General features: G+C 42.6%; 1 protein-coding gene across 1 annotated transcript; it reads left to right on the forward strand.

Moving 5' to 3' along the window:
* Positions 1-1,333: 1,333 nt before the first annotated feature.
* kcnk9 (potassium channel, subfamily K, member 9) lies at positions 1,334-25,499 on the forward strand. The gene is made up of 2 exons (XM_089023885.1): positions 1,334-2,022; positions 20,615-25,499. Exons 1-2 carry the CDS (start codon positions 1,452-1,454, stop codon positions 21,496-21,498), a joined length of 1,455 nt encoding a protein of 484 aa, XP_088880011.1. The 5' UTR covers positions 1,334-1,451; the 3' UTR covers positions 21,499-25,499.
* Positions 25,500-26,713: the final 1,214 nt, after the last annotated feature.

Genomic DNA, 26,713 nt, shown 5'->3' on the forward strand with positions numbered 1-26,713 from the left:
ACACTCTCCTTTCATCAGAAAAAAAATAGTTAATTCCTAAATGATATGGGTCTGGAGTTATATGAGCTTGAAATGAGGGCGGATGTCCCAAATACAATGCAAATCAGCAATATTGGTTTAAAAAGCGCTTTAACAACAGCTGAATCTGGAACAAAGCGCTAACATGGAAAAAAGGGAAATGCTGTATTTACAAAATAAAAGTGGCTAAATGGACAAGTGAAACATAATACTTGTCTTGCTCAATTAAAAGTGTGTTACTTGTACAACTTAATGGTACATGGGCTCCCTCTAGTGGTCACATAAAGAACCATCATGTGCAATTTAGTTGTATTTAACTTTTTTTCCACAATCATTCCATCTCCTTTAGACTGGATGTGCCTTTATTCGTCTCGCAGTGGATACATTTATATTTCACAGCAGTGAAGTGAGGAAAGGAAAGAAAGAAGTTCAAAAACAAAATACAGGAGCTGCTGGAAAGGCAGCCACTCTCGCGGCGCCATCTTGAAGTAAAAAAAAACAACTAAATAAATAATATGACAACACAAAGACACAGACAGTCATTCATTCTTCAGCACTTGCTGTACCCTCTTTGTGACATGAAGCAGTTCTTGATGAAAAAGCTATCTATCCACTTAAGATGTTTGTGGGGGGTGATTAACCCCATTATCGAGCTTTTCTTGACATCTTTTTTCTCCTAGAACTGTATTTTATGGTTACACATAGTTTAATATCATGAAATATTTTTAGCTGAATTAGTCAGAAATGCATCAAAACGGAAAGGAAATGATACAAAATGAGAGGCAACGGCGAAAGGCGCCGTCGGGGCTGTTCAGCACTTCGGATAGCTCCATCCGTGGTCCTTCACGGGGGGGGGGGGGGGGGGAACTCGTGCGTGGAAATAAATGATGTCACGCACGCCAGTCCTTTTCGTTTCTGTATTATTGTGTAATGGTTGGCAAGGGGGGGGGGTATTTCGTGAGAACCCAAACCCACGCCCCCTCACCCACTCAAGAGTGCCACGGTTGTCACGAGCTGATGTCCTTTTTGACGCGTTATTTGTATTCACACCCCTCCCCTCCCCCGCCCCTCTCCTAAAAGCTCCTCTTCCTCGCCGTGGAACCTGTTGTCATTCGGCGTGCGTGGAACGTTCGAGCCCCCCCGCCCCCACCTCCCTCCTCCTCACAAGTGGCACTCCGCATGTTCCTTTGACCACTCAGCACATTCTATCAAGATGCTCGTTCGGACATTTTGAGGATAAAAAGCAATTTGCGCCATTTTTTTCACCCCCCCCCCCCCCCCAAAAAAAAAAAAAAAAAAGTGCAGGTGGGGAAGATGTTGCAGCGAACAGCTTGAACAGACGCCGAAACTTCCAAGGATGCTTCCACGGGCTCCACGCGTCAACATGAAGACGTCCAGATGATGCGGGCGGGATTGGCAGCAGCAGCCCGTTGATGGCACTGCGCACCGGGAGGATTTGGTTCGGACGGGTCTTGCGCAGGGTCTCGCGGCTCCAGGGCTCGTGGTCCAGGCGCTCCAGCAGTCTTTTGTGTCTTTCCGCCAAGCAGGAGCACGATCCGGGCTTCCAGTACCGCTGCCCCAGCCCCGACCCCGAGCGCGCCCACCGTCATCGGAGCGCGGCCACCTCCGGGCGCGCCGCCTTCGGCTCGTTCCCTTGCCGTCGCAGCAACCCGGGGAGGGCGAGGGGACATGAGCCCCTCACTCGCCGGCTGCTGGTGGCCATGAAGCGGCAAAACGTGCGGACCTTCTCGCTGATCGTTTGCACGTTCACCTACCTGCTGGTGGGGGCAGCCGTCTTCGACGCGCTGGAGTCCGACTTTGAGATGAGGGAGAAGGAGCAGCTGGAAGCCGAGGAGAAGCGCCTCCAGGGGAAGTACAACATCAGCGACGACGACTACCGCAAGCTGGAGAGCATCATCATGGAGGCCGAGCCGCACCGAGCCGGCGTTCAGTGGAAATTCGCCGGTTCTTTTTACTTTGCCATCACGGTCATCACCACCATCGGTAAGTCACCCGCAGACCGCGCACCCCCATGACCCCCACCCCCAGACGGAATATCGAAGCACAAAAAGAGCATTTTGGGTGTCTAGTCTAAAGTTGATTGTCTTTTACGCACGCTCTAAAATCATGACGCGTTCGGGTGTTTCGTTGACGTGACGCACGGAACTTTTGCTGCCACGAGAACGCGCTCCGGGGCAGATTTGACAAGTTGTGATGATATGGATTCGTTTTCGGGATGTTCTACAAGTTGCGTGGATTGTTGGGGCAAAAAAAAAAACTAACAAAAACAACGGTCCATAATTACGCGCTGACGCAACCGACTCTGTGATTTGGAGTTCGTGCGTGCACCCCCCATTTTTCATTTTTTTATCTTCTTCGGGATTGACCGCATTGGGGTCGGGAGGGTTGTAATACTTTGTTGGTTGCCACCGAGAAGAAGTGCAGCGTGATGTGGTGCAAAGTGATTGTGGGTCTATGCAACAGTTTGAACACTGTGGGCTCGAGTAGACAGCTGAAGAAAGGATTTTGTGTATATGCGTGCATTAGTGTATATGTGTGTTTGTGTATATTTGTGTGTGTGTGTGTATATATGTGTTTGTTAATGTGTCTCTATTGGTGTGTGTATATGTGTTTGTTTGTGTGTATGCAAACGTGTGTGTAATGTGTGTTTATATGTGCGTGTGTACATAAATACACATATATATATATATATATATGTACACATGTATATATATATATATATATATATATATATATATATATATATATATATATATATATATGTGTACACATGTATATATATATATGTGTACACATGTATATATATACGCATATATATATATGTATATATATGTGTATATATGTATATATATGTGTGTATATATGTATGTATATATGTGTGTATATATGTATATATATGTGTGTATATGTATACACACACATATATATATATATATATATATATATGTGTGTGTGTGTGTGTGTGTGTGTGTGTGTGTGTGTGTGTGTGTATACATATATATGTGTGTGTATGTATATGTATACACACACATATATATATATGTGTGTGTGTGTGTTTATACATATATATGTGTGTGTGTGTGTATATATATATATACACACACACACATATATATATATATACTGTACTGTACTTTCATATATGTATGTGTATGTTTGTGTCTCTTTGCTCGTGTCAGATATGTGGATACAGGAGCTTGACTGTTCAGGTGTGCCTCATGCTGTCGCCATTAAGATTTGAAGGATGACATGACTGGTCACGACAAGCCAGTCTCTTTCATTTCTACCCCCCCCCCCATTTTAGGGACCTTCTTTGGAGGACACATTAGGAAGAGAGCAACAAGAAGGGGAATTAAGGATAAACTCACCCCAAACCCACACAACCGCCACTTTCGCTTCTCCTTGGCGTGTTTTGATAGTGTGCGTTTATTGTTGATGAAAGAAAGAGAACACAAGTCACCTCCGTTTGACGCTAATTGCCGCCGTGCATTTGCGTCACGATGATTTATTTGGAGTTGCGGCGCGTTTTGCTTTGCTGCCCCTCAGCCGCAAAGCCTTGTTGGACTTGGAAGACTTGTTGCAGCTCAAACTTCCTCCCTCATGCGGAGATCGCGGTGCCGTTCCATGACGGGGGAGTCACATGCTCTTATTGGAGCTTGTGAGGGCTGCAGACCCTTAATGCACCGCAGGGCCCGCTTCGACCACTTTTATGCCAGGCAACACTCAAGAAGGGGGGAGTGGGGCAGCCGCCGGTTGATGGCCGACAACTCGACTGGCTCCCGTTTCCAGGTTACGGCTACCGGAGCCGCTGTCGTATTCATTTTCTTATCAAGCGCTCGCATTCCCTGCCACCCGCCGGTCTGGAAATGAGGACGCGTTCCCTAAAAGTTCTGTTTGGGCCTCCCTCGGGTTGCCCTCGATTTGCAGCAGGGTGCGTTTTGGCAGCAGATGCAAAGACTTTCGAGCATTTTATTCGATATCCGGCTTGCTGTCCACGCACTAGCATGCGTTGTTGTTTTAGGCTTCATCTAGCTTCTAGCGGGTCTGGACTGCAGGCAGGCCACTCTCATCTACATCGCACTCTTTCACGACAAAGCCGCTCAGTTGTAACGCTTTCAACCGACTCCTGTGGTTGTGATAGAAGTCTCCAAGTTGAAGCGTATATTTGTGGGTTTAACACCTGTGAAGGCCTTACCGGGCCTGCTGCTAATCGTGAGGAAAAAAACATTTTCATAACTGCAGTCTTGGAGGGTCGTTTTTCCTTGCAAACATGGCTGGGGAGTTTCTCAGTCTTGTTCAAAGTCACCTAAAGATACGCTTTAGGATGATTGACATATTGTTTTGACGCTGTGATTCAGAAATTAGCATTTTTAGCTTTTGTTGCTAAAGGACTCGATCATTGAGTTTGAGTGACGCTCTGACCTGATCCTATTAGTAGTCGTCTTAGGTGGACGGCGGTCTGGTCAGGTTCAAAGTATGGCATTGAGACCCCCCCACCCTCCCTCAACCCATCGTACTGTTCATCCAGAGTGATCCAAAGATGTTAGCAAGCCAAGCTAATCGAACGATATCCTGTAAATATTTCAGTTTTGTCAACATGCTTGAAAGGCGATTTCGGGTGGCCATTCGGGTCCGTTTCCCGCATCGTTATGGTTGTAGTTGTAGCGCCATTAACGATTGCAATCACGTTTCATTTGATAGGCGGGGAATCGAGAGCGCTCGTAGTTGTAAAGTGCATCATCGTAACAGCTGCCGCGTGTCATCCAACGGCGCCTTTTGATGTGGAGCTCATGAATCCATGTGTGCATTCCTGATAAATTTGCGATTAGCGTCTGCATGTTTTTACACATACTACACAATCAGCATTTATTTATTTATGTATACCCCGTTGAAAAGAACATTAGCAAACAGCTGGAGTATCTGCCCCAATGATCCCAAAACCACAACTGCGCCCCCGCTCCCCCTTCCCCATCGACCTGCAGCTTGACTCGGTTGATTTCAGGGAGTAATTGCGCAGAATGTGACACTTGGCCGCCACAGATGCACCCAAAGTCTCCCGCCGCAAGAACGACCGAGTCGACACGGGCGACGCTCGCCTCCACGTTGCCAGGAGATGATAGCCATCTCGGCTAAATGTCGGAAATATCAACACCGGGCGTATATGTGCGCCGTTGTACATGTAATGAGTCTTTTTTTTCAGTGTATTCACTGAGGAACCATATGAAGAGCTCAAACTCAAAATCAATCATTTTTAATGTTCATAATTTGTATTATTAGATTAAATTACATTAGCCCTGATTAGTCTCACAGTGGAGAAATGTACATTTTACAGCAGCAAAGTTATGAAAGGGAATAGAAAAACAAAATACACTATGCTAATATGCTAATCTATCAGCAATTTGGAGGCTAATTTGGAAAGAATCTATTTGTTAAAGAGCGTATTCACTAAGCAACCATATGAAGAACTCAAACTCAAAAGCATTTTTTAAAGTTTTTTTTTGTGTAAAATCAGGTGAAGATCAACATTTGTATTACAGTGATACCTTGGCTTACAAACATAATTGGTTCCCAGACAGTGTGTAAGGCAAAGTGTGTATCCCAATAATGTATTTCCCATATAAAACCATTAAAATGAAAATAATCAGTTCCCAAGTCCCCATAAAACATAATTTTCTACTTTCTAATTTTCTAAGCCTTAAAACTACACAAAATATACCTTATTTTATGTATAATAAATGTGCTATGGTATTATATTTAAAGAAATAAACTGTTGTTTTATTTACCTTTGTGATGGTCGTTGATGGCTTGATGGAATGGATAGCTTTTTGCATAAAGTTTCTCAAGGAGCTCTGGGGTGTACATCTTGGAAGTTGTGCTATTGCAACAGATGCAAGCAGACACACTAGAAACATTAATAGCCGGGTCCCTTGCTTGTCTTCTCATTTCAAATTGAACTGATGGCTAATGCGGGTTATTTTTGAAGCCTGATTGATGGGAATTTTAACCTTGCAGTCTACACTCTGCCTTTGATCTGTCAAAGTTGAAACAAGTCCAATTGTCACTGTTTTCTATCCATTTTGTCACTCTCTCTCTCTCTGTCGTCTGCCTTTCTCTTTAATGTTTAAACCACCTCCCCTCACTGCTGCGTTCTTGACCAATCACGTGGCTTTAATCGAAGACTAGGGGCGGCGAATAGAGGACCAAAACAAGCCGGCTGCCATTTTCTTTTAGGAGAACGGGCTCGTTCGTGAACGACACATCACTCATTGTTGCAGCTCCATGTGTATCCCAAAAAATAGTTTGTATGCCAAGGTAAAATTTTCATAAATTTAATGTTCGTAAACCGAAAAGTTCGTAAACCAAGGGGTTCATAAACCAAGATATCACTGTATTTGATTAGATTACATTAGCCTTTGTTAGCCACAGTGGAGAAATTTGCATTTCACAGCGGCAAAGTTATGAAGGGAAATGGAGTAGAAAAACAAAACATGATATGCTAATATGCTAATCTAGAAGCATTTCGCAGGCTAATTTGGAAAGAATCAAACTTTTATCAAATGTTTTTTTTCCTATGTGGAGAACATGCTAACTTTAACTTCAGAAGTCTGCAGCCCAGAATCAAACCGGGAACTCTGCACTGTAAGAAACCGATGCGGTGCCTGCTAACCTTATTACTCCTTGACAAACGAACATAATATTTTACGGTGTCAAAACCGCGAGACATTTCAATGAGAAGTTTTCACTTGACAGCTTCTCACATTTTCAAATAGACAAACTGCAGGTCCGGACCGGGCGTCTCCAGAGCGTCCGAATCCCGCAGCGATCGCGGGCGCGGGGGGGAAAACATTCCCATCGATCGGCGCCGAGGCTTCCATCAAGCTCACGGCGGGCGGCCGTGGCAAAGTGAAAATAATATACTGGCAGGAAAAGTGCGCCGGCACGACATTTTTCAATAAGTGGCTCGTCACGCTACGTGAACAACCGCTTCTGCTCTCTTGATGGATGAGCGCACAAATTGCCAGGCGATACGTTTTGGAGGCGGCATCCAAAGATGATCATTAATTGATTGACGATCGTATGATCGTCAATCACACACAAAAAAAATCTGTCTTACATGACACAAAAAAGTCGCATTCGTGTTCGGAATGTAGGAGAAGCCTATCCGAGGTGATTTTGAGCGAGGCTTGGTTCACCCAAGACTGGTCGCTGGTCATTTGCAGACCATATATTGAAAAGCAAACAGTCACATCGACAATTTAGTGTCAAGTGAGCCATTAAAATCTGCATTAAAATAATGTCAGAGTTGTTCGATCGGACACTGTGAACAAAGGCTCGAACACAGGAAGATTGTCTTTTACTGCCGGCAGGGGATGTAGCCATTCAAGACAGATGCCAAATTCTACAGCCCTCTGCCAAGCGATTTATAGAGAGTATATGCAAATGTAAGTGATACATTAGTAAAACATAGTTTTCTTGATTTGAATACCACACCCCTGGACGACCCGAGCACCAACAGCTATAAACAATAGAACATAGAATCAGAATCAGAATAAAAATCATCTTTGTTGCCAAGTATGTAGAACACACAAGGAATTTGTTTCTGGTCGAACATGCTGCACTAGTATCATCACCAAAAGATTGCAAAGAGGCACTATACAGTTGTATTTGGGTTACTCTTTAAAGAGTTAATGGCTTGGGGGAAGAAGGTGTTTAAATGTCTGCTGGATTTGGTGCGCATGGATCGGTAGCGCCTGCCTAAGGGGAGTAGCTGGAAAAGGTGGTGGGCAGGGTGCGGAGGGTCCAGTAGGATTTTTCCGCACCCTTGTTTGGATTCTTGCAATTTGCCTTGCAAAAGTCCTCGAGAGACATTTTAATTGGTTGACTTTTCCTGAACCAATAGATTTGTAACGATTTGTAATGACCCGGAGAGAGAGAAGGAGTTTCCCAAGTCCTGAATTCTGTCCAAGGCCAGATCTCCTAGATGAAGATGACATGTTAACAGGCTGTGTCTGTTCAACTCTGCGCCTTCATTGTGCACATCCAGCCACACATGTTCACTATAAGCATATACCAGCACCAAACCTTTAAATAGGATAACTTCTATTCTAATCTCTATCAAATAGCTCGCGTAGAATTTATCAATATCATTCACCCAAACATAATATTGAGAGTACGCCGAAGCTGAAACACCAAAACAATAAAGCCAGTCGTGAATCCAGTTGAGCCAGTTTTTTTTTTGTTTTCATTTCTGTGTGTTTGTCAAAGCTGCTTTTTATTCCTCGCCGTCGACACCCGCCTGGTTGCGATCAAGTCAGTCGTTTTTTTTTCTTCATGTTTTAATCGCTTGCGCAATCGTTGATGACATCTCGGCGAGGCATTTTAATCCCAACGTCCACGTTCTGTTGGACGTGACGACTCCAACGCTACAGCTAGCCGCTAACGTTACAGAATCCGCTCCGAGCGCCGATCACTTTAACAAACACAGCGAGACCATCAATCTTTGCGTCTATGCTTGTCTTCTGGAATAAACCCCCAAAACGTTATTGTAAGACCTCTTCTCCGTTTGTTGTGCATAATCATAATTTATTCAAAACATCCCAAAATGTGGTCCGTGGATAGCGGGATGCCCGTGAGGCTAGCTCACCTTAAACGAGATAATTGGTCTCGGGAGGGGGTGGTGGGTTCAAACATGGCCAACATCACATCTGCATACTTTGTCCAACATTCTGTGCAAAACAACATGGTTTGAGTTTGAGGATGGACTTTTTCACCAAAATATATACAGGTACCATACGACTTACGACTTACGATTCCGTTCCGAACAAACAGTCATAAGTCAAAATTGTCGTAAGTCAAAATACATTCAAAATGCTGACTAGCGACTCGGAGGCTAAATGAGTCTAAATGATGTCTAAATCCCCCCCTTCCAGTCGAGGTGGGGGGGGGGGGGTACTGTTCCGTGATATCAGTGGTGATTATGTGACCCCCATGACTCCATTGGACCACCTGCTGCTAATTCTCTCCTGCCCTTGCGCTGTAATGCGCTCCCACGCAGTCTTCTCACAAGCACTTGATTCCGTGGGAGTGCGTGTGTGTGTGTGTGTGTGTGTGCGCGTGTGTGTGTATGTGTGTGTGTAACTCTGAGTTATCGGCATACAACAGCAGCATGAAAATCTGCGTTGGCGGCTCGTGAACAGTGTGTGGTCGGTTCGCTCCGATTTGTATTTTATTTATTTCTTTTGGAAAAAAAGACACGAGTAGCGTCTCTGTTGCTAAATGTGGCACTCCTTCGGGTTAAAAAAAAAAACCAAACAAACACAGAAACTGGCACGAACGTTGACCCGCACAGGCTGTAAACCTGCGAAATGAGCCCCCGTGTGTGTTTTATTTATTTTTTATATTACTATTTTAATGTTTTGCTTTTGTCATTTTTAATGCTGTCTGATAAAAGGCTGGTTCGTTGGGTTGTGTATATTTTCTATTTAAATAGTCTACACACTGCTTTGTTCTTGACTTCATTGTTATTGGTTTGCGAATTGCATTGTTTGAACAAGGGGGGGCAGTTTTAAAAACCATCTGGGAATGAAGTCATCGCATGACAAGAACAAATTAGGAATTTTCATGATCGTAATATTTTCGAAAAAAAAGTCCGATTTTTAATTATTGTTGTTTTTTTTCAAAGTCACCAAGTGGGTCGACTCTGACATCACCAACTACTGGTCTACACCTTTCACGTTTTTTTTGTGTGTGAATGGATGAAAAGGTTTCTTCAGCCGTCATCTGTACTTCTTTGAAGGTGTCGGATGTCATCCGAAAAGCTTCGTCAGCGAACAAAAATTGTGCTGGTAGCTCTGGTCTGTTATATATCCCTAATGGAGAGAGGTGACGATGCCAGACCTCGGCTTTGATAAGTCCCTGCTCTAAACTTGAAGAGACTGAGAGTTTAGACACACATTGTGTGAATGGTTTTTGTTTGGGGAATTAGGTTCAAGGGACAAGAGGGGGGGGGGGGGTGGGTTGTCTAGTTTAGCCTGACTATGGCGAAAATATGTAACTGGTCCGATGGGACAGGACTACATCAGGCCAAGTGGTGTGACTTTCTCAGTGATTTCAGAGTAGGAAAGGCTTAGCGCCTGTTGCTTAGCAGCACTCGCTTGGCCGTAATTCCTGACACAGGCCGACACGCTTCATTAGGTGCGGGGAGCCTATAGTGCGGGCGAAAGGGGGGTTGCTTGACACCGGGGGGACGCAGGCGAGTGAGCTGCATCGGCATGGTTTGAAATCTTTGTTGGGGACATTAAAACTCCGTTGCGGGTTGTTGGACGAGGCAAACAGCAGACATGAATACAATACATATTGATTTGTATAGCGCTTTAACAACTGCTGAAGCTGCAACAAAATGCTTAACATGGACAACTATCATATGCAGGAAAGTTCGTAGAAAGCACCAGGGAGTGAAACCAAGAGAAATGAGTGAAAAACGTGGAAGACGCGGGATCCAATTAATCCAATTATTTATCTATGCTATTCCCTGTTTTAATTAACTCATTCACTGTCAGACGTGCAAAACTGTATCCACTCCAGTGCCAGGGTTTTTGTCATTGTCACTTGAATTACAGGACACACAGAATATGGAGTTTTGGGACGACATAAACATTCAATGCAGAAACCTTACATCTATTAGCTATTTATTAGCTATCCATTAGCTAGCTGGTTGGCTATTAGCTGTCTAGCTGGGTGGCTGTTAGCTGGCTAGCTGTTGGCTGGAACTGTTTCATGTCACAAAGAGGGTACAGAAAGTGGTGAAGCATTAATGACTCTGTGTCTGTGTTGTCATATCATGTATTTATTTTTGTTTTTGTTTTTACTTTATATTATATTTGTTGAGTGAAAAAAGATTAATGAATTCCTAAGTGATATGGGTATCGAGTTATACGAGTTTGAAATGAGGGCAGCTGTCCAAAATACAATACCATACATACATATTGGTTTATATAGCACTTTAACAACAACTGAAGCTGGACCAAAGCGCTAATATGAAAAAAGGGAAATGCTGCACCCTTGTGGAAGTGAGAAAAAAACATTTCCAGAGGCCATGGCCAGCGCTTTATCGGGACCCAAGCATAAAAAAACAAAACCCGAACAAATTCGGGAATGGTGCTTTACGTCATTTTTTTCAATTGTTGAAAACATTCAGGGATGGCAGTGAATGAGTTAATGTTTTTTTTATTCGATCAAAAATGTATACTATCGATCTATTGATCTGTCTATCTGTCTGATTCAAATTAGACTCTTACAAACTGGGTTATGTCATGGCATTGGTATGCTGTGCTTTAATGGACAACCGACGTCCCCGGACAAGTTGTGTCCATAATTTGTAAAATGGCTTCAAATGACTTCTACTGAGCGTATTTTACAAAGATTCCACGGCATATGTAGCTATATTTTACGTTTTAAGACTCGCGCTGAGTATTCCGGAAGTCTTGTTTTTGAGTTGGTGACGAGTCCTCACGTCACGTCACGGAAGGAACGCCCCTGACCGAGGAAGGACACACGGTAGCAGTCCTCTCATCACGTCAATACATTTTGCGGTGATTTGTTTGGTGTGAAAACTTCATGTTGATCCGCGTTGATGGAGAAATTAGAAGGAAAACACATAAATAACGCGATGGTGAAGCGTTGTGTGTTGTGACAAAATTTTTGAGCCCATTTCCACACGGAGCTTTGTCGCCATCTTCTGCCTTTTTTAGGTGCGGCACCCCCCCCCCCCGATGCCTCAAAATGACACGGAATAAATTTTTTAATCGATTGCAAACATGTATGCTTTTCTCTTCAGAACTATTTGAATCATATTCATACCTGGATGAGTAACAAGAAAGCTCTGAAGCCATTGTTTTGATTCTCGAGCAAGGCAAGACGTCTTGGCGTGACGTCCCGAACAAGGGGGCGGGACCTTCTGAAACCGGCCACTTCCGGTTTCAATTTTTTGCAGTTTAATCAGAATCAGCACACTTTGTCATTTTTATTGGTGTTTTGCATTTGACTAAAAATATCAGCCTGCGTGTTTTGGGTATTTTAGATGCTATAAAACGTTTTTCTGATGTCAGTTAGGAAACAAAAAATTGGTGTCGGTTGTCCTTTAAATGCTAACAGTCAGGGATTGGCTCGATCAGTGGGGAGAGCTGCTGCAGACGTCACTGCCTCACCGTGAGGGTGTGAAACGTTTCAAAGTGTCTCCATTTAAAAGGAAGTAAATTGCTGTCAAATGGAAATGTGAAATTATAGTTTACGATGAAGTTGGCGTGAGTCATTTTGTCAAACTAACCCCCCCCCCCCCCCATCCTCCCTCCCAAGTCTCCCTTGGAGTTTTATCATCGGCTTGGGGTGTTGCTAGGGAGGAGAAAAAAATGGTTCTAAAATGAGTTGAGATGAATTGCCTGATGACTCATTGTTAATTATTAGGGTGACCATTTGTTTGCTGACCAATCTCTTAACTCAAAATATTTGGATCTCAACTCCTTTTTAGTCATTGAAATTCAGATAAATGAATTGAATTTTTCTCTGGCCCCACGTTGTTCTTTTTTCTGGCGCCATTTAAATTCATTTCAATCTGGGAAATTAATTTGGGAGAAAACATCAAGCGATTTTCAAGGCTGTCGTAATGCAGTATGATGTCTCCTTTAATTTACACGACAACCGACGTCTCCGGACAAGTTGTGGCCATAATTTGTAAAATGGCTTCAAATGACTTCTACTGACCGTATTTTACAAAGATTCCACCGCAAATACCTATATTTACGTTTTAAGACTCACGCTGAATAGTCCGGAAGTCTTGTTTTTGAATTGGTGACGAGTCCTCACCCTACGTCACTGAAGGACCGCCCCTAACCGAGAAAGGACATACCTTGTACGTTGTTTGGTCTGAAAACTTCGTGTTGATGGCGAAATTAGAAGGAAAACATAAATAACGAGAAGGTGAATCGTGTGTTGCGCCAAGACTTCTACAGTGTATTTTGATGTTCGCTGACAAAACGTCCCAGGACACAATTTACATGGAGCTTTGTCGCCCTCTTCTGCCTTCTGCTTTTTTACTCTTTAGTACTGTGAGTACTAAAGAGTTTGTCACTACATTTCTCCCCAGATGCATCAAAATGACAGATATAAATTCTTTAATCGATTGCAAACATGTATGCTTTCTTCTTCTATTTGAATCATATTCATAACTGGATGACTAACAAGAAAGCATATTTTCCGAATCTGAAGCCATTGTTTTGATTCTCCAGCAAGGCAAGATGGCTTGGGGTGACACCACGACCAAGGACCTTCTGAAACTGGCTACTTCCGGGTTCAATTTGAAGTACTTTTTGGACACTTTAAGTCGTTTTTATTGGCGTTTTGCATTTGAATAAAAATATCATACTGTGTGATTTGGGTATTTTAGATGCTATAAAACGTTTTTCTGATGTCAGTTAGGAAACAAAAAAGTGATGTCGGTTGGCCTTTAATTATTAATGTAAATTAATGTAGTCGGACAACTCAATATTCTGTGGGTCCTGAAATTGGAGTTAAAATGACAAAAACCCTGGCACTGGAATGGACACATTTTTGCACGTCTGGCAGTGAATGACTTAATGTCCCGTGGTTTAGAACAATTTTCCTTATTACAGCTGCAGCGGTTGTGAAGGCTTTACATAGATAAAGCTGAATTGCACTGCATTGTATTGTATTGTATTGTATTGTATTGTATTGTCTTCCTTATAATGTCGCAACGCCATGTCGTGGATGTGTTATGCTGTGACTATTGTATGTGCCTTATAATGTTGCGCGCCCTATGTATGAAAATGGTTTTAACATAATAATAATACATTTCATTTCTAAGCGCCTTTCAAAACTCTCAAGGTCACTTTACAGTCACCGAATCAGTTTTTCTGTGGGTGAGCAGCGGCAGCCACACACGCCAGCGTTCACTCATCCAGGAAGTAACTCAAATCGATAGAGATCTAGCTAGCTAGCTAAGAGTTATCCAATAATCACTCAACCCGGAAGTAACTCAAATTGATAGAAAGCTCGCTAGCTAAGCGTTAGCCAATAATCACTCCACCCGGAAGTAACTCAAATAGATAGAAAGCTAGCCAGCTAAGAGTTAGCTAATAATCACTCAACTCGGAAGTAACTCAAATAGATAGAAAGCTAGCAAAGAGTTCGCTAATAATCACTCAACCCGGAAGTTATTCAAATGGATAGAAAGCTAGCTAGCTAAGAGTTAGCTAATAACCACTCAACCCGGAAGTAACTCAAGTAGATGGAAAGTTAGCTAGCTAGCTAAGAGTTACCTATACAATATGACGGCTGGCAAAAAAATGAGTTTGACACGCCTGAATTAAACAGTTTGTTCCTATTTTTTTTTTTTTATAGTCACTATCAATAGGCAATTTCGAGAAAATGTGCCTAGCTATCGATCTATTAGCTACTTTCGGGTTGAGTGAATGCTGAGGTGTGTGTCTGCCGCTGCTCACCTACAGAAAAACTTATCCTGTGACTGAAAAGTGACCTTGAGAGTTTTGAAAGGCGCTTAGAAATGAAATGTATTATTATTATTATTATTATTATTATTATTATTATTAATTTACAAACGCATATTTTCATTTCGAACTTCATTAACTTGATTTTGATCCAAACTTGGTGGGACTATAAATGGCCAATCACAGCTTGGCTTTGGGGTTGTGGGACCTTTGCACTATGTGGGGTCGCGATGGTCACCGGCAGCCTTCTGCCAAGACACCCCGTTGCATTTTTTTCCAAAGTGACAAGCTGTCGCTGTCACGCGGCAAATGCGAGGAAGTGTGCATCATCGTGACAGCTTCTCGTATTGTTTGGCGGCGGACTACGTGAACGTGTGTCGCCACATGCATCTGTTGCTTCCTCGTGTTTATAGCCGCGGGCCTTTTTCTTCTTTTTTTCTTTCTGCTACCGAATCCTTCAATCATCGTGAATGGGAAAATCAGCGGGCCGTAGATTTCATCGCTAGGCCTTCAGTAGTGCTATGTCTGAATCAATCCAGGCTGAAAAAAGTGTGGTGTGATTTACGGCCACTAGAGGGTAGCATTAGCCAGGAAATTACTGAGTGCTACCACTATAGTATGCTAGCTCTGGCCAGTATGCTCTTGTCAATAGCGGCTAATGATAAGAGCAGTTTTCGCAAACTATGATTGGCTAGTCTATGGACAAATGAGGGACTTTAATTGTGCAATGCATGGAAGGCCACGAAGTGTCCAGATAGTTCTGGAAGGACCCAAAATGAACCAAAATGCTTCGGGAATGCTAATTGTCATGAGCATCCTGAAATAAATAGTTTACGATCATAGTTTGATCGACACATTTGATGCGACAGGGCCTGCAGAAGTGATTGTGAAGGTGTCCAAGTCAATTTCTGACCCCGGTAACAAATGACGGCTGAAATGTGATTGGTTCAATGCTTCAATACTAAATTGCACATCTGTAAGCAGCGCAACAGGGGAAAAGTCATGAAAGGAAGCTGAAAAACAATTTGGAATTATTTAATTCATGGACAAAATATAGTCCGTGATTCAGATATTTTTAGGCCAGCAGAGAAGGCTATGCAGGACTTGACACTCAGTCACAAATATATGTTTTATTATTTTGCAAAAAAAGGTAACTAATGTATTTTTTTTTGTAATGTTATATTTGTAATACTAATTATAATATTTTATACATGTCTTTTCATGCTTTCCGACTTTTGCAAAGAGGCCAACAAAGACAAATCCATAGCACGTATGGAATTCATTCCCATTCATTTAGTCTGTAATTGCCGGTGCGTGCTCCCCGATGCTTCCTTTTACAATAACTTACCGCAGCCTCGTCGAACTTAGCTGGATAACGTAAAATGCGAACATCAGAATGCGGGCGGCGTGCATCTGTATTAGCATTCGTCCCTGGGGTGTTTGAATCTCGTAGCGCATCACCCTTTTACTCCGCATGCAGCTAAATTCACATGTGCAAACCGGACTAGAAATGCATAGAAATCATAAAGGTATTCTGGAAGGACAATGTCAATCAAAATGAAGCATCTTTTCTCACCTTATATGGTGAAATATAACTTGATGATGCTATGATGCTAACAGTGGCGTTATGCGCGTCAGTTTTCATATTACAGACTGTTTTATGGAAAAAAATGTCATTGGTTAAAGTCACGTGATTGGTCAGTTTATTTCTTTAATTATAATACCATAGCACATTTATTATACATAAAATAAGGTATATTTTATGTAGTTTTAAGGCTGAGAAAATTAGAAAGTAGAAAATTATGTTTTATGGGGACCTGTGAACGGATTATTCTCATTTTGATGGTTTCCTATGGGAAATTATTTTTTTTGGGATACACACTTTTCGCCTTATACACTCTGTCTGGGAACGAATTAAGTCCGTAAGCCAAGGTATCACTATATTTGTTTTACATTCATGACAGGGATTTTAAGCACCCCCCTACCTCACCACCCTCTTCGAATTCCCTCAAAAAAAAAATCTGAGCAAAATCTCAGCCAGTTGATTCCCACACCAGCTTAACTCGCCCGGCGCCTCCTCTTGACCTTCATTAAAATGTCAACGCCCGCAGCAACGAACACCTCCGGGCTACCTGAGAACGTTGGCGGCAGATGAACCCGCGGATCCAACGAGTCAAAGACCCGCGTTTAAGCGAGTGGTCCGCACTTGTAGCGTTCATAGCGAGGCGGGCCGTGGGTACTAATGAAGGGCGGACTTGATGACATTATAAATAATGAAAACAAAAGCCAATTGGGGTATGAATTCAATGAAATATTGTTTTCCCGAAAAAGTGCTTTTTTTGGGGGGGGGATGCTAATTCTCATTAGCATCCCGAAGCATTTCAGTTCATTTTGGGTCCTTCCAGAACTAGCCGGACGCTTCGTTGCCTTCCATGCGTAGTCCCAGTGACGTGCAGTCACTGGAGGCAGGTGAGGCAGTGCCTCACCTGTCATCATGGAAAGCTGTCATGGAAATATCAAATGAAAAAATAAATTAAACAGTTAGATGTATTTAGTGATTTGTACTTTAAAATTCTTGTCCATTTAACTTCACCGTTTTAGGATTTTTTTCAAAATCGCTGAATTTGCCGTTCAAATACAGTAAAGTCTCGTTATATCGATATTCAAGGGAGTCCGAAAAATATCGATATAACCGGGACTATCGATATATCCGACCCTGTTTACATGTAATTTTCTCCGTGCGTGCATAGAAATAGTATCGATATAACCGGGACTATCGATATATCCGATATCGATATAACGAGACTTTACTGTACTAAGTAGAGACGAGCGATGGCGTCATTGATGACGTCATTGCCTCCCCAGCCATGAACCTCACAGCATGTCACTGCGTAGTCCCTCATTCGTCTGTAGATTTTTTAACATCCTGAGTAAAATAATCCAGTCACAAAGAGCCCTAAAGCCAAACTGATGTGCCCTCTCGCCAACTTTTTCCGGCCTTCGGGTAATTTAAATCACTTCTCTGCCTCGCTAGGTGTCCGTCGTCCCCTTCAGCCATCAAATGCCATGCTGTGACCCCCCTAGAGCCCAATTATCTCCATAAAAATCAAAAGCATCACCATTAAAGCAAAGTTAACACAGCTCCCAAGCTGGTTTCACGGTTTTTTTAACACCTGAATGTGAGCCGTTTTGAGGTGAGAAGTTTTGAAAAAGCTGATTTCCAATCAATTGAAAAGCTTCCAAAAAAAATTGTTTTGTCTTGACCGCGAGGGTGCAAGTTTACGTGAAGTTTATGGTTTCCCAGATTAATGTAAAATAACTCTTAATGAATAATTCAGGCTGAGAGCTCAGGTGACTGCTGTATGTCACTCATTCACTGCCAGACGATGTGCAAAAACGTGTCCAATCCAGTGCCAGGGTTTTTGTCATTTTCACTCAGGACCTGCAGAATATTGAGTTTAAACATTCAATTCAGCATAAGAAACCATCGACTCTTTTCTTTCATCAGAAAAAAAAAAATAATTTCTAAGTTATACGGGTCTGGCGTTATCTGACCTCAAAATGGGGGTGGCTGTACAAAATATGATATAATAATGATAATAATAATAATAATAATAATAATAATAATAATAATAATAATAATAATAATAATACATTTCATTTCTAAGCGCCTTTCAAAACTGTCAAGGTCTCTTTACAGTCACAGGATCAGTTTTTCTAAACGCGCCAGCATTCACTCACCCCGGAATAATTAAAAAAGATAGAAAGCTAGCTAGCTAATAGAATGCTAGATAGCCAGCTAATAGCTAGCTAGCTAACTAGATAGCTAATAAGTTTCCCGACTCAAATAGCTAGCTAGCAAGCTATATTGCTCTCTATATTGCTCTCTCGCTAGCTAGATAGCTAATAGATAGCTTGCTAGCTAGATAGCTAATATGACAATACATACATATTGATTTATGTAGCGCTTTAACTATAGCTGAAGCTGTAACACAGCGCTAACATGGACAAAAGGCAAATGCTGCCCCCTCATGGAAGGGAAAACATTGCCAAAGGTCTGTCCAGTGCTTTATAAGCACCCCCCGGAAGAAAAACCAAAACCCAAACAAATTCAAGAACGGCGCTTCACGTCATGCTTTTCGATTGCTGAATGAATTCAGGAAAGGCAGTGAATGAGTTAATTTAGCGGCCTTTCTTTTGTTTTGTTTTTAGGCCAACTGTTCATTTGGAACGGCTGAAATTGAACAAGAATGGCTTCTCAGTGGAGCGGAACTGTTCACAAAAGAGAAACATGAAAATGTTAAACGTTTGCATTTGTTCACCCGGGAGTAGATGACTGGACTTCCTTGTTCATGGCTGTCAGATGTCAAATGTTTTCGGAAATGTGGTACCATCCTGCACAAAATGGATGACTGATCAGCGAAAACCACAAAGACATCGACGACCATTAATTTAAATCGTCGACTAATCTGTATTATTTCTGCTGTTGTTTTTCTCCTCTGAAAAAACAAACAAACTGTGTCTGCCGCCGCACCGTCAGCATTTTCTGTGCTTGAGTTGACGCATATTCGCAGGAGCCTTGAGCCAGGCCAACGTCTGATGTCACATTTATGAGTGACCGGCGCAAATGATGTCATAGTTATTTGTTTTTAACTTGGTGACTGTCTTTTGTAATATCATTTCAAACCATCCCGTATGTGCGCGCGCGTTTCTGTGGCTCTGCGCAAACACAAGCGTCACCTGTGCACACACGCGGGGCACAAAAGCGCCTTGCGCACGGCACAGACAAATACGAGCGTTCCCAAGACGACAACTCGCCATTGAGGCATTGCCAGTGCGCCAGCCGCTTAAAACACTTTGGAGCAATGGGTTAGCGAGGACATTCAAAGGATGCAAAATAACAACTAAACATTCTCCGACAAAAATTATCCTGTACAGCACAGGTGTCAAAGTCAAGGCCCGCGGGCCAAATCCGGCCCGCCACATCATTTTTTTCGGCCCGCGGAAGCAAATCAAACTTGTTAAATTCCATAATGATTGCTAAAATCTGAGCCAAAATGTCATATTTTTGGATGTCAACCACAATAAAAGTCATTATTCTTGACTTCAGATTTGAAAGCGAGTTATTCATTAATTTGCTGTGTGCTCTATATGTAATATTTGAAGGGATTTAAACATTCTAATGGGTTCCCCAAATTCATAACGGCCCTCGAGAGGAAACCAGAACTACAATGTGGCCCGTGGCAAAAAATGACTTTGACACCCCTGCTGTACAGGATCCATAGAATGTGTGTAGTATATGTATATGTATATGTATATGTATATGTATATGTATATGTATATATATAGATATGTGTAGTCGAGTGGTTAGCACATCGGTCACAGTGCAGAGGTGTGTGTGTGTGTGTGTGTGTGTGTGTGTGTGTGTGTGTGTGTGTGTGTATATGTATATACTGTATATATGTGTATATGTATAAATGTGTGTATGTATATATGTGTGTATCTCTCTCTCTCTCTCTCTCTCTCTCTCTCTCTCTGATATATATATATATATATATATATATATATATATATATATATATATATATATATATATATATATATATATATATATATATATATATATATATATAAAAGTAAGCTGGGGAGGGGTTGTTTGGCAAGCCTTTTTTGTGAACTATATTATTGCCCTAATAGCGATGACCCCCGCCATTGCGCCACGCCCCCCATTTATGCGGCAGCGTCCAACACATTCCTCATGATCGACTTTTTTTTCCAAGTGTACATTTGCGATATTAGGGAGGTCTAAGACGTTTTGTGAGTCAGCACCTTAAGTTTCATCAGCTAAAAGCGTGACTGGCTCTGCATGAGGTCTTTGCTCTCCGAAAATCATGTACCCCCCCTGAACTAATTGGATAAACAACTACCCCCCCCCCCCCTCTCCGTCGTCTGCCAGTTACATCTCTGTTCTTTTTTGGCAGCCTTCACTGTAAACTGTAAACAAAAACTTCCACCACCTCATGCTCTCTTTTTTTTTCTCCTTCTCGCGGCAGGCTACGGTCACGCGGCGCCGGGAACGGACGCCGGGAAGGCCTTCTGCATGTTCTACGCCGTCTTGGGGATCCCCTTGACTCTGGTGATGTTCCAGAGCCTCGGCGAGAGGATGAACACGTTTGTCAAGTACCTGCTGAAACGCATCAAAAAGTGCTGCGGGATGAGCATCACCGACGTCTCCATGGAGAACATGGTGACGGTGGGCTTCTTCTCGTGCATCGGCACGCTGTGCATCGGCGCCGCCGCCTTCTCGCACTACGAGGACTGGAGTTTTTTTCAGTCGTACTACTACTGCTTCATCACGCTGACCACCATCGGTTTCGGGGACTTTGTGGCTCTGCAGAAGAACCGGGCCCTTCAGAAGAAGCCCCTCTACGTGGCCTTCAGCTTCATGTACATCCTGGTGGGCCTGACGGTCATCGGGGCCTTCTTGAACCTGGTGGTGCTGCGCTTCCTGACCATGAACAGCGAGGACGAGCGGCGGGACGCCGAGGAGCGGGCGTCGCTGGCGGGGAACCGCAACAGCATGATCATCCACATCCAGGACGAGTCGCTGCAACGGAGGGGCGGCGGGCGCCAAAGCCGGCGCGGCGACATGAGCGATTTGCGCTCGGTGTGCTCCTGCATGCACTACCAGGGGCCCGAGCCGCCTACCCCCGGGGGGTTGATGGGGGGACTCGGGTGCGCCTTCTCCCGCCATGACTCGCCGGGGTCGCAGCTCAACCCGGGTCACTACTATCGTTCCATTTCCTACAAGATTGAGGAGATCTCACCCAGCACGCTGAAGAACAGCTTCTACCCGTCACCCAACAGCTCCGTGTCGCCGGGCCTTCACAGCTTCACGGAGAAGCTGCAGCTCATGAGGAGGAGAAAGTCCATCTAGTTTCAAGTACTTTGACTACTTTTTAGTTTTGGTTTGTTTGCAGCACCCACTAGAGGACGCTGGTGGGATAGCAAGCATGAAGCATGGATGTCTATTTTTTCAAGGGATTACGACGCGCCGACTTTCGAGAAAAGCGCTCATCGGAAAATCTTTGGTTTCACATGACACACACTTTGGGGGGGAAATGCTATTTTTCATAAAGGGAGGACACTGGTTTCACCTTCACGGACACGCAAAGGTTGATTTTTCTACAAGCCATCGTCACGCTAACATCAGCGCTAATGTTAGCATGTGTATTTTATCCCGTTTTTTTTCCAAATAATTTTATTTCTTATCGCAGCTTTATTTGGAATCCAAAAAGATCATGCTGCTGTTGTTAATACAGGTAACATCCGACTTACGACCGAGTTCTGTTCCGACCAAACGGTCGTAAGTCAAATTGGTTGTAAGTCAAAATCCATTCAAAATGTAGAATAGAGGCTAAATGACACGCAAACTCAACCCGCCCCCTCTGGAGAGTGAGATGCTGATTGGCCAAAATTGTCGTACGCGTTGCCGGCCTGCTAGCACGTTGCGGTGACAGGCGTAGAATTAAAATTTTAAAAAGAGGGTTTGGAGATCGTGGTCGTAACTACGGGGGGGTCGTAAGTCGAGCTGGTCGAAAGTCAGATGTTACCTGTATCACCTTCCGGAGATTTAAAAATCTGGCCCGGTTGGAGGTTCTCTGTGCTCTGCAGACATCGCGATCGGGGATTTTAATTTATTTACTTATTATTTATTTATTATTATTACATGGCAACAGCTCCTCAGATTCATCTTCGGGGTATTCCCACCGGTATGTTAAAGCATCTGTGGCCAAGTGGCATCGACCAAACATCCCCAGACATAAACCCAATAGAGTTTTGATTTTTTTTTAATCACTCAAAATAAAACCGAAGGCAATAACTTATTACCTTAAATAAATGTTTGTTTTTATTAAAACAACAACCTCGCAAGGATAACCGATTGCGAAAATGGAATTTAAAGGACAACCGATGTCACTTTTTTGTTTTTTCACTGACATCAGAAAAACGTTTTGTAGCATCTAAAATACCCAAAACATGCAGTATAATATTTTTATTCAAATGCAAAACACCAATAAAAATGACTTAAAGTGTCCAAAATCCGCAAAAAATTGACTTGCGAATTGGGCATTTTCAGAAAGTCCCGCCCCCAGTTCGTGACGTCATGCCAAGACGTCTTGCATTGCTGGAGAATCCAAACAATGGCTTCAGATTCGGAGAATATGCTTTCTTGTTACACATCCAGTTATGAATACGATTCAAATAGTTCTGAAGAGGAAAGCATACTTGTTTGCAATAGATTAAAGAATTTATTCCATGCCATTTTGAGGCAACAATGGATCATCAGAAAAGAGGCACAAAATGGCGACCTCCAGTGGCCACCTCCACTTCCACAGGCTGATAAATTCCTTATATGGAGCTTGGACTACCTCTTCTGTCGGCTTTTGGGTGCAACACGGTTCTCAGACGTGATGGAAGGACGCTACAATGCGTCTTTTTTACGGTCAGGGGGCGGTCCTTTCATGACGTCACGTACGGACTCGTCACCAACTCAAAAACAAGACTTCCTGAATATTCAGAGCGAGTCTTAAAACATAAAATATAGCTATATGCGGTGGAATCTTATTAAAATACGCTCAGTAGAAGTCATTTGAAGCCATTTTACAAATTATGGACACAACTTGCCCGGAGACGTCGGTTGTCCTTTAAGAATAATACAGTGTTCAAAGTAACTCATTCACTGCTAAGCGATGTGCCAAAAATGTGTCCACTCCAGTGCCAGGGTTTTTGTCATTTTCACTGAAATTGCAGAAGCCTTCTTCAAATTCGGGAATGGCGCTCCACATTATATTTTCAATTCCTGATTACATTCTGGAATGGCAGCTAATGACTTAAATAACCCTGAAAATCAGGTTTGAGGAGGAGAAATTTGTTATGAATTTATCAACATCAGCATGATCCTATGTTTTTTTTAAATAACAATATATTTGTTATATTTGGATTACATGCGTACTTATCAGGCCATACGGTTGTTCCTTTCACAGTTTGTCTTTAAAAAAATGTTGCTTTACTTCAGTGCATTCTAATGTTCCACCTGGTCAAACTCACCAATGAAGTTTGTGCTCAGGTTTGAAGCAATTGCCTTTTTTTTGTTCTTTTTTTTTGCTTTGCCGCTTTTTGAAATGACACAACATGTAAATACCTCCGTCCTGCTCAAAACAAAAAAAAATCGTTTTGACGTTTTACAAGAAAGACTACTGAGGTGCATCATCTCGCCAGGCCGGGTCTCCTTTGTATATAGCCGATTTCGGCCTGTTTTTTTAAAACCCAATCTGCCTTTTTCTCTCTCTCTCTCTCTCTCTCTCTCTCTCTCTCTCTCTCTCTCTCTCTCTCTCTCTCTCTCTCTCTCTCTCTCTCTCTCTCTCTCTCTCTCTCTCTCTCTCTCTCTCTCTCTCTCTCTCTCTCTCTCTCTCTCTCTCTCTCTCTCTCTCTCTCTCTCTCTCTCTCTCTCTCTCTCTCTCTCTGTCTGTCTGTCTCTCTCTCACACACACACACACTCTTACAGCTGGTCTATGAACGCATGGTGAAAGCATTTTTAACTCTATCTTGTGTGTTTACCAATTTTAGCTTTTCATAAGGCGCACTAGACTAAAAGCTCTATACCACCTGCCCCCCCACCCTGTTCCTTTATGTTATTGCCATGGAAAACCTTATTTATTCGTTGAAATCCTTGTCCATCTTGCCTCGTCTCCTCAAATAGGGAGAAAGGTCAGCATCATCACTCTATTTTGGATGAAATCTTGATTGGGTCAGGGCAAATTTACACAGGCAAGGCAATGGTGTGTGAGATTTAAAAAAAAAAAAAGTTTCGTTATGGGAACATGACCGGCTTATATGTTTGTATCAAGCTTTGGAATAAATACGACCAAAAAATATATATATATATATATATATAAAAAAAGTGAGAGATGCATATTTATTTTTTACACAATTGCGTGCCTTGAAAGAAAATAGTCACACACTTACATATTCCATTCAATTCCACTCAAACCAAGACGGATGTATCATCATCCTTTCGTAAAATAATTCCGTAAAACAAAAAACAGCACGTTGACATCACATGGATGATCTGTAGACTCACCTCAATAAATAAATAAATAAATAAATAAATAAATATGCAAAAGAAAAAATAATAAACTCACAAATAAATAAATAATAGACAAATAAAATAAATAAATAGCAGATCAATAAATACATAGAGTAATAAATGAATAAACAATCAACACATAAATACACAAATAAATAAATAAATATGAATGGTCATTGTAGTTATTGAGGACCAAGACATGCTGCGTTTTCTAGACTTCGGTTTTCGTACGGATCATAAAAGCAACCAAATTACAGATAAAATGGCTTATTTAGACACATTTTTTTCCTTTTATTCCATCAGTGGCACCAATTTGTGTCCACCACACATGGCCGCTGCGGTCTCCTGCCACATATTTACACCGATGGCCCTCAGCAGATGGCGCACATGCACACACTCGCACTCCATTACTGACATAAGGCTCGCCATGTTTCCATCCTAAACATTGCAAAGCTGAGAAAAACTTTGTTTGCATGTGCCGGCATTGTCCATTCTTTTGCTAGCAATGCCTACAATGTGCTCATCCGCTGTGTGGTTGAACAAATCATGTGTAGCGTTCCCCCCCTAAAAAACAGGAGTAGTGTATGCAGTTACAGTCAATGGTGGCAGAAGAAAAAGTTAAAGGACAACCGACGTCTCCGGACAAGTTGAGTCCATAATTTGTAAAATGGCTTCAAATGACTTCTACTGGGCGTATTTTAATAAGATTCCACCGCATATAGCTATAATTTACGTTTTAAGACTCACGCTGAACATTCAGGAAGTCTTGTTTTTGAGTTGGTGACGAGTCCTCACGTCATGAAAGGACCGCCCCCTGACCGTAAAAAAGACGCATTGTAGCGGTCCTTCCATCACGTCAATGTATTTTGCTTTTGGAAAACCTTATTTTACATCCAAAAGCCGCCAGCAGAGGGAGTCCGAGCTCCATGCAAGGAATGTATCAGCCTGTGGAAACGGGCTGATTCATTCCTCAGCTCGGTGGCCATTTTATTGCCTCTTTTTGGGTGAGACATTCCCCCCCGCCCGTTTGCCTCAAAATGACACGGAATAAATTCTTTAATCGATTGCAAACATGTATGCTTTCCTCTTCAGAACTATATGAATCATATTCATCACTGGATGTGTAACAAGAAAGCATATTATCCGAATCTGAAGCCATTGTTTTGATTCTCCAGCAATGCAAGACGTCTCGGCGTGACGTCACGAACTGGGGGCGGGACTTTCTGAAAATGCCCAATTCGCAGCTCAATTTTTTTGCAGATTTTGGACACTTTAAGTCATTTTTATTGGTGTTTTGCATTTGAATAACAATATCATACTGCCTGTTTTGGGTATTTTAGATGCTATAAAACGTTTTTCTGATGTCAGTTAAAAAACAAAAAAGTGACGTCGGTTGCCCTTTAAGGGTAAACGAATTTGAAAGTTGACTTTTTCCTCTCACACTTTTTCAGATTTGTTCTTTTCAAGGGTGTGCGCATGATTCGGTGCGGGTGACATACTGGGTGGTGTGGCGCAGCTGGGTGAAGCCATAGCACACTTTATTAATAAAACAAACAAATGCTGAGCTTTTTCAAGCCTTCTGTTGTCTTCTATTATGGCCGCTACAATGGAGACGTGTGTGGTCGAGCTTCCACCGCGTAACGTGGTTAGCGCGTCTTCCTCCAAGTAAAAATACTCTCATGTTCATTTTTGGACATTTTATGGAATTTGCATGTTCTCCCCGAGCTTGTCCAGGAAAAATTGTTTCCTCTAATATTTCAAAAACATGCAAGATAACTTGAACGAAGGTCAAAATTACCCATCTGTGGGAACGGCAGTGTGAATACTTTGTCACTATGTGCCCTGTGATTGGCCAGCGACCAGTCCGGGGTGTGCTCTGACGCCCACATCCCCATTCAGGTGTGATAGGCTCCAGCTCACCCCTGAGCCTAATGAACAAACATGATATGAAAAGACCTCTCCTCCCCCCCCCCCCCAAGAAATTTTCCAAGATGGCTGCCACTTT

This window comes from Hippocampus bargibanti, linkage group LG20, assembly GCF_051943395.1.
Source record: "Hippocampus bargibanti isolate YZ-2025 linkage group LG20, ASM5194339v1, whole genome shotgun sequence".
NCBI classification, from domain to species: Eukaryota; Metazoa; Chordata; class Actinopteri; order Syngnathiformes; family Syngnathidae; genus Hippocampus; species Hippocampus bargibanti.